General features: G+C 25.8%; 1 protein-coding gene across 1 annotated transcript in view; it reads left to right on the forward strand.

Moving 5' to 3' along the window:
• Window positions 1–9,657, forward strand: part of LOC117169927 (clathrin coat assembly protein AP180) — a 97,849-nt gene that overhangs the window by 38,952 nt on the left and 49,240 nt on the right. The window contains exon 2 of the mRNA XM_033356436.1: window positions 4,043–4,185. Coding sequence (XP_033212327.1) covers window positions 4,043–4,185 — 143 coding nt within the window. The remainder of the gene's footprint in view (window positions 1–4,042; window positions 4,186–9,657) is intronic.

The following is a 9,657-nucleotide window of genomic DNA, read 5'->3' on the forward strand; positions in this document are numbered from 1 at the left end:
TAGGAGAATGTAGGGGGGGGGGCACATAGTATGGGAGGGGAAGGATTGAACGACTTAGTTAGCGTCTTAATAGGTTACGAAACCCTGTTTTTTTGTAGGCGCACGGCGCCTGCTTTACTCATTTTTTTAAAAAGGAAAATTAAAAAGGTAAAGGAATTATGTCAAGAAAAGTGCGTTGGAATAAATTGTACTCCATTGCATTGCATAGACTTCATTTGCGGTCGTCGCTAGTATTGCGTTAAACTTGCGAATCAGATGCCTATCAATCTTTTTTCCAGATCAAGGCCGCGTACCGTAAGAGATATCGGCTTTAAACGCGACACTTGATTTTAATCTTGGGTTAAGTGAAAGGTCAGTCATTTAATTTTTGATGTAAATTTTGATGTCTTTGTAAGGCGATTTTAGCGATTCAAAAGAGATTCCAAGAGAATTATATAGTGATTGACATGTGTCAAGTAAAATAGTTTCAGAATAAAATGTAGGATATATGATGCAAGCGTAGTGAAAAATTCTACTTAAAAGGCGTAAATAGAAAAATGCAATCAAATGACCTACATTATATACAATTATTTGATTTAAAATTTAAAATGATAAAAAAAATTCTAATTGCAAATTAGTCGACTTTGTCAAGGACGAACTAGTCTAAAGAGTTTCTAATTTTTTATTTCTTTCTTTTTCGCATCGGAAGCAAAAATAAAAGTTTCGATAAATTCATGAGAGTAGATGTCTGAAACTTGAATCCAATCCAAAGGACTTTTGAATGCAATCCAAATTGCATTGACCAGTACTGACGACTTGGTTGGTGCGGTCAAGGTTTACGAAGTCCAGCAGATTGCTCTCATCCTTCCTGCTTCCCGTCTTCAAGCAGTTCGCGTTGATAGAGTTAGGCCGTTAGGGTATTAAACTAACAGGTCAAACTGAAAATCAGAGTAATTGAGCCAGCTTTGAAGGCTAGATTGCCCGGACTCGCACTGACCGCGTGGGCGAAAATCAGTCTCGGACGTTAACATGAATCGATTTAACATGCCCTCTCGATATTACCTGACTTATCAACACACAAGGCTTTCATACATATACATGGAGATAAATGGATGTTCAAAAGTAGAGGTTTAAAGTGTAAGATAGTATCGTGAAACATACAGAAATAATATTTAAAAAATGTAAAAATATTTGTATGTCAAACTGAAACTTTCAAAATGATAAAGAAAGTGGACGAAGAGAAGGAAAACGCCATACCTATATTCGAAAAATTATTATTATGATCATTAAAATTTGATCATCAAGATAGTAATAATAATTACATACTTGCATTGCATACTTGCATTTTAATATCCACAGAATGGAATCATTAAAGTCTAGTTAAATGACCTACAGTTAAACATAACTAATGTTAATTAGAAGTATTTAGATATTAAATGGGAACATCCATTTTTCCCCGTGAAGGGTTCACATTCTTTCCCATACTCCCCTGCGTTTCTTTTTCCTTCTTTTATCGAAAGTTTCCCCATTTTCTCTTCAAATAGAAGATATTTGAAAACACAATTTTTAGTTTTTCATCTAAAAGATTATTCTGTTCAAACCTAGAATATACTTTATTTCATTTTATTTCAACATTCTTCTTTGTAGAGAAATGTAACGAATAATTTAAATTTATATGCAAGGAATTTGACAATATTTCTGTTTTTATGAGGATTCATCTATTTTGAAGAAATTTCGTCTAGCTTGGTTAAATTGAACTCCTTTTTATTTAAAATTTTAATCTTTTTTGGTTTGAAAAACAACTACTTTCTTTTCATTTTTTTGCTTCATTTTGCTTGAACATTAATCTATTGGGTTAAAAATTAATTATTTAAATATAAAGTTTAACTATAATTAACTTTGGTTAAAAATATATGTGTTTTAGTTTAAAATTTAATTATACATAGCTCCTGTATTTAAACTCAGTCCTGAATAATTCCGAGTCGAAATGAAATAAAATGATACGTAAATTATCACTCGTTGATTTTAATCAACTGTTCCTATAGATGTTCACGATGAACTTTGGTTTCGCCGAATTAAAGGTTTTGCACAAATCTAGTTTTCTGCAAATACAAAAAATTTTCATTATTTAAATAAATGAAAAAGAATTAAATTAAACTAAAAAAACATTATATCATTCTAAACTTGTTATATGATAATCATTTTATGTAAACAGGCTTTACTGCGATTTTATGATCAAGTCAGTGGAAATTAAATGATTCAGATCATTGAACAGCTAGTGAAAGTGGTACACGTGCAAATACGCACCCTAATTTTAAGCCTTATCATTTATAATCGTTACAACATTGTTTCCATCGGTCGTCGTTCAATGAACTTCAAAAGAGATGTTACTGTTTTTCACTTACGAACTTCGCACTTATTTAGGCCGCATAATTTCGAAAGGTCGCCTATAAACAGACCGTTATGTAACACCGGTATATTAATTCTTCTTGATTTGCAGTTTTAAAGTTAAGAAAGTAGTTAATGCTTCTGTTTGCAGTTTTATCCAAATCTAAATTAGTTTCTCTTTTGATGTATTTATAAATATATTATCTGTAGACTTCACAGTCTTCACCCTCTTTCTCCTATTACTCTTTTTCGTATTTTTTAATGGATCCCTCTTTTTTCCCCGTTTTCAAGAAACTAAAGCTTTTTCTTGTTTTTCCCTTAAATGTGAACTCAATTAATATAGCCGAATAAGAAAATCCAACTATTTTCAGTTAAAAGTTGGTTCAGGATTCATCTCTTTGGTTTAATAATTATAAATTCCTCTTTGGTTGAAAGTTTGACTATTTTGTGAAAATCAATCTTCTTTAGTTGCATATTCAACTACTTGGGTCCTATATGTAACTTTTCCATTTTTGATAGACAATTGTTATTTTTTAGTTTGAAATTCGTTTAACAAGAAATTATTCTTCTGGCTTCAAAGTTCAACAATTTGGATTTACTGTTTTTTTCTTTCTTGACTGAAAAATCATTATCTTGTTGAAAAAACGTCTTTTTTGATCGAATTCAACTGTTTTTTGTTTAAAATTAAAATCTTTTTTCGTTGAAAATTCAACTGTTTTGTTGAAAATTCGACTTTTTGGGTTGAAAGTTGGTTAAAAGTTTAACTATTTTGTTTAAAATTCAAATGAAATATTTTTTTGTTAAAAACTAAATTATCTTTTAGAAACTTGGTCTTTTCGATTGAATTTAACTGTTTTACTATAAAATTAAGATCATTTTTGGTTGGCAGACCAATTATGGTGGTTGAATATTGATATTTTTACTTAAAAATTTTAATGCGTGGGTGAAATTTGAACTACTTCGTTAAAAATTAATTTTTTTGGTGGAACATTCATCTCTCATCGTGGTTCAAATGTCATATTTTTTGGTTAAAAAGGCAACTGCTTCATTGAAAATTAATCTGTTTTTGGTTGAAAATTAATTTATTTTGTTAAAAATTCGTCTTTTCTGTTAGAGAATTCATCTTCGTGGTTGAAATTTAATCTTTTTTTGGTTAAAAGAGCAATTGTATGTTTTAAAATTATTTTTTTTTTTTGTAAAAATATCAACTATTACATCTTTTTTTAAGACTTCATATTTTTTATTGAAAATGTAACTAGGTAGTTAATATTTGAACAATAAACTTCGTTAAAATTCCATTTACAATACTAATCTTTTCGGTTGAAAGTTGATCTTCCGAAGTTCGAAATTTAACTATTTGGTTGAAAATTCATGTATTTGATTGAAACCACTTTTGCAATAATTTACATTATAAATTTTATCTTGGATTTTCAAAATGTTTAATTCTATTCAAAATTTATCTAATAACGTAATTCTAATTGAATAATTAATATTATAAACGCTTGCATGGAAACCGGGGAAAATTTAATTTTTGACCGGCAAAGTCGTGAATTTTTTTTTAAATTTGAGTGTCCACCCTGATTTACATTAAAAAATTTATATGTATAAATAATATTAATAATTATCTCAGGTTTTCCGCAACTATGCTTACTAATTATGGTCAATTTTGTTTCAGATCTGATACATTGCACAAACGAACCAAATGTTTCGATTCCACAACTAGCAAATCTACTAGTAGAACGGTCACAAAATGCAAATTGGACTGTAGTTTTTAAGGCTCTCATTACGGTGCATCACATACTCTGCTATGGAAATGAGGTATGATTTCTGGATCAACATAGTACTCTAAATTTTTAATTAATTGATTTGATCTATTTACTTTCTTAGCATTAAAAACAATTCATTCAAAAATTGAATGATTTCAGATTCAAATTTCGATAAAAGGACAATGTGAAAACGTTAAAAATTGATTATTTTCCGCTTATAATTTGAAAATTAGATTGTTCAAAATTCAAAGGAACTGAAAAATTTTATTATTTATACTTGCTCATTTATGCTGAAACTATATATTTTTTCTTTTTTATTACGTACAAAAATTATTATTAAATATTACCATTGATCAAATTTTTGTAAGATGGAAACTAAACGAATATGAACTTCTCTTCAAACTGGAAAAAATTGTTGAAACTTGTGAAAGGCAATAATTGAAAATTGAAAACATTTAATTGTGCTCTCAAAATTGAAATGGTTGAATTTTGAAAACTATTATTAACAATGTGAATTTTTTATTTCGAAACTATTTAAGTTTACTTAAAATAATAGAAATTTTAAACGAATTGAGTTAAAAAAGTGCTAACGTCACAATTCTTGACAACTACATTTTTTCGCTTTTGAATTATGTCCAAATTTTCAATCAAATATTTTTCAATTTTAAATGATTATTTTTTTTAGAATTTTCAACTAAAAATCGGATAGTTTTAAAATAGTATAAAACAAGGTTGCTAAATATAATTTTTAAGTTTCTAATTGCACAATTTTCAATTTGAATCTTTTTAAAGTTGAATTCGAAATTCTCGTTGTTTCAAATTTATTCATGCGTAATTTAATTCAAATTTTTAAAATTACAAAACCTTTCAACTGAATATTGTGTCAGGAATAAAAAAAAACAGACAATTTTGTACGTTTTAAAGCTAAACTGCACAATTTAGACTATTTAAACTTAAAATTTTTAAATTATATCTGACTGAAGGTTTTAATTTCAAATTTTCCAATTTTGAAAAATATAACACTTAAAGGTTACTTCACTCAGAATTTAGAGATATTTGTTTATATTTTGTATGGTTTCAAAATCAATAATGATTTTTTTTTTAGGAAAAATATGCGGAGGTCTATTTAGATATGTGTCCTTTAACATTGTGAAATTTTAAATTGGAAACCTCCAATAATTGAGAAATTTTATACCAAATATTTTCGAATTGCTTTTGAAGCAAAAATACTTTAGTTTCACGGCTTCAAAAATTCAACTGTTTTATAATGGCGCATTCAAAATTACAACTTTAAATTGAAATGATAGAAATTTAACCGAGATAAATATTATTAATAACTATCTTATAATGTGATATCAAGTTACAATCAACGTGATTGAATATATATTTTCTATTAAAAAATTTGATTTCTGTCCAAAAAAATCATTGTTATTTTCACATTTGAAAAATGAAGGACTTTAAATATTGTAAACTGTTGTAAAAACGTTGGAAATTATATGCTTCGTAATTGGAATATTTCAAAATTAATTAATTTAAACTTGAATAAGTAATTATTTAGTTAGATTTTATCATTAGAAAATTAAGAATTTTTACAAACTTCAAATGTATATTCACTAATAAACTGTCACGTTGACATTATAGAATTATTATTAATTTACCATGATTAAATAAAAGTAATGAGCCTATTGATATAAATTTGTTTATCACTTGAACTTTACTTCTAAACTTCCATTTATATTTTTCTTCAGATTGCTCTGACTTAAGGTCACTGCGAGATAATTATAAACCCTGAATCTAAAACACTTAAGACACTTCAACTTGACACTGGACCAACCGTAATTTAGGCGAAACTATTTTTGTATTGTTAGTTCAAGATTTACCTTTTGTTATTTTATTTTTATTAAAAAAAATAAATGTAAACATTATATATTATTTAGCGATAGTAGTGAATGCTTTTTGTTTACTTACGGAATTATGTATTATAATTAATTTAACTTTCTTAAATTCGACTAATTTCAAACTAAAGTATTTAGGAGTTAAATAAAACTAAAGGTAAAATATTTTTTCGTTGAATCTATACAAATTAAAATTATTTCAAGTTATCTACAATAAAGTACAATGGTTTTTTTTCTGTCCACAATAAAGATTCTTTACTTTACATTTAAATAACGATTGTCATTATGTTAAACATACAGCAATGATTATTAGATTAGGCCAACATTTAAATAAGAATTGCAAGTTTTACAACTAATCTTAATGGCAGTTATCAATTGAACACAAATTTAATAAGTTCTAGAATTAAAATTTTTGAAAAACCTCCAAGAACCAGCTTTTCACAGTTCGGCAAATTTAAGCATTGTTTTTAATAGATATTCAGTATGTTTTCGTTAATTATTCATGTGATGTAATATTTAATTCACATACAGATTTATCAAAATCTTTTAAAAAATTTAAAAAAATTTCATTTAAATTTCTTTTACACCTCAGATTTAAATTTTAAAATTTCGATAGTTGCGTCTATTAGTTTTATTTTATGCATTAAAATTTCGAATGTAAAAAATTGTATGCATGCATTAAAAATTTTTTTGTAATGAATTTAAAAGAATTAATGATAGAATGGATTTTTACGATTTCGAAATATTTCAAAGGATTTTAACGAATTTATAGAGAAGTTTAGGGAATAAATTTAATTTAATTTCGTGGGATATCTTAGGATTTCAACAGTTTCAAGGGGTATGAAAGACATAAGAAAATTTTTAAGGATTTTAATGATTTAAAATTATTTTAAAATATTCCAAAAGACTTTTAACAGATTACGTTACAAAAAAATTTAGAACTCTTAATTTAATATTTACAAATTTGTTCTGATGGATTTTTAAATAGTCCATTTTTAAATATTTTATTTCGTTTAAAAATTTTTAGAAATCCTCATATTTAAAATTTGCATATAATGATTTTTTTAAATACTTTTGTTTTAATTGTTATAAAATAAAAATCTAGGGCCTTGAACATGATTTTAAAAGCATTGAAGAGTGTGGTTTCTAATTTACATTCGAAGTATTAACTATAGTAAGAATGAGATAAAAAATCTTGGACAGAACTATTTAATTATACTTAAGTATCATGAATTAATTATTAATGGAGTAATTTTAAGAGGAGGAAATATTTTTGATTGTGAGAACGATCTAAAACATATAAAAAAGTGTTTCTTTAACAAATTTTATATTTTCTCGGGCATTTTTTTATATCGCCATGAATGTATTTTAAATGACCTAAGTACATTAAATTTTTTAAAATAAATTCTTTGATTGCGAAAATGATCAACAAATCATTTATTATAATTTAAGAAGTATAATATCGCTAATAAAAAGTTTTTTTCTTTCTTTCTAAATGTAAAAAAAAATTTTAATCGTTCGCCTATTTTTACTCTATTGCCTTTTTGTTGAACTTTTTTTTCGTAATAATTCCTAATATTGTTATTTTCTTTTCACTCAAACAAATTGATATAAGCCATTAGATTATTTTTGATCAATTGACGTAAATAACGAAGAAGAAATATCAGCATTTTATGTATAACATAATGAGTAACGATATCTGCATTCGAGGGCAGCTGCTTCTGCATTGAACGTTTTAAAGTTTCATATTGACGTTATTAAATTACATAATATTTTGTATTTCCGTATAAAAAAAAAAATCTTATCACAAGCTTCTCATTTCGAAATGGGCTTGTCTATTATGGTTAGAGAATCGTAGGTCATGGTTCCGGAATAATACACTGAAAAAAGGTTTCTTATAAACAAAGAAGTTTTACTCGATGTTAATAAATTGTGTGCAAAATAAATTTTATTCATTCTATTTTAATGTTCTTGATATTATTGGCATACCATAATAGAAATAATTTTGTATGTAGTCTAAAATGCTTACAAACAGTTTCTAAATCTTTTTTTTTTTAGATTAGATTCGATGCAACTTTTTCATACACAATTAAAAACGATGAGAAGCTTTACACTCTTCCCCCTATTCCTCTCTTTTCCCTATGTTTTCAAGGAATTACCTTTTTTTTCTCGTTTTTTCGCTAAACTACGAACTGAATTAATATAGAATCCAATAAGAAAATTCAACTATTTTGCTACAAATTTCTTCATTAATCATTTACTTTTTCTTTTTAAAATTTAACTATTTTGTTAAGCATCTTAAACATTCATCTTGTTGATCGGCAGTTAAATTATTTCGTTGCATATATTTTTTTAAATAGAAATTCGTCTTATTGACATAAAAATTCATCTTTTTTCGTGTAGAAGTCAATTTTTTATTAGAGAGTTAATCTCTTATATTGAAAAATTAAATTTGTTGCTCAAAATTTAACTGTCTTCTTGAAAAGTAAATTTTTTTATTTGAAAATTCTTACACTGGTTGAAAACGCAACTGTTTTTTGTTGAAGTTTAATCACTTTTGTTTGGAAATTCCATTATTTGGTTTTAAATTAATCATCGTGGGATGAAAATTCCATTGTTTGGTTAAAAATTTTAATATTTTGTTCAAAATTCATCTCTTGTTTCAAATGTTACCTATTTAGTTGTATACCTATTATGTTAAACTGTTTTTTTCTAAATTGTTGTTTTTTTTTTAAATTTAACTGTTTGTGATTTAAAAATAAAATAAAATTTTTTTGCTTGAAAATTCAACTAATTGGTTGAAAATACAGTATTCTTTATAAACGTAGAACTTTGTTAAATATTTTATAAATATTTTTTTTCAAATTGTGTATAAAATGCTCTCTAACTCCACTGGGATTATTATCTCCGCGAAAAAGAATTTTTTCACATTTTTAAAAATCAGTATTCATAAAATATTGATTTCTGACCAGTATACAAAAAACACTCAACATCAATTTATTTATCACTTCAGTTCAAAATTCATCTCTTTGGTTGAAAAATGACCTATTTTGTTGAAAATTTGTTTGCCTTTTTTTGGTCGACTATTAATCTTTTTAAACACTCCACTTTTGGTTGAAAATTCTAAATCTTCGTGATTAAAAATGTATCTTTGGTTCAAATTACAACTTCATTTTATTTATTGAAGATTCAAATTTCCGTCTTTTTTGGTAGAAAATTAACCTTCTTGATTTCTGATGTTACAGTTTCGACCAGGTAAATTTAATAATTATAGATGTCAAAATTTTTCGATATAGTGGTCAGTGTGTAATATAATAATATTACAAATTTATGTAATGTTAATCTTTTTTCTCAGATTGTGTAATATTTATGATGACATAAATTTGTAATATTATTATTAAAAACTGACGAGTATATCGAAAAATTTTAATATCTAATTATTAACCTTCCTGATTGAAAATTTATCCTTTTTTTTTGGAAAATTACCTATTTTTTGGAAAATTAGTTTTTCTTTGGTTCAATATTAATATTTTTAAGGGCATGTGACACAGCTAAATACCTATATTACCGACCACAGTTTTTCAGTTCACTGAATGTTTTTTTGAACCTAAGAACTTTTTTTGTAAATA

The sequence above is a fragment of the Belonocnema kinseyi genome, chromosome 3 (genome assembly GCF_010883055.1).
Source record: "Belonocnema kinseyi isolate 2016_QV_RU_SX_M_011 chromosome 3, B_treatae_v1, whole genome shotgun sequence".
Classification (NCBI taxonomy): domain Eukaryota; kingdom Metazoa; phylum Arthropoda; class Insecta; order Hymenoptera; family Cynipidae; genus Belonocnema; species Belonocnema kinseyi.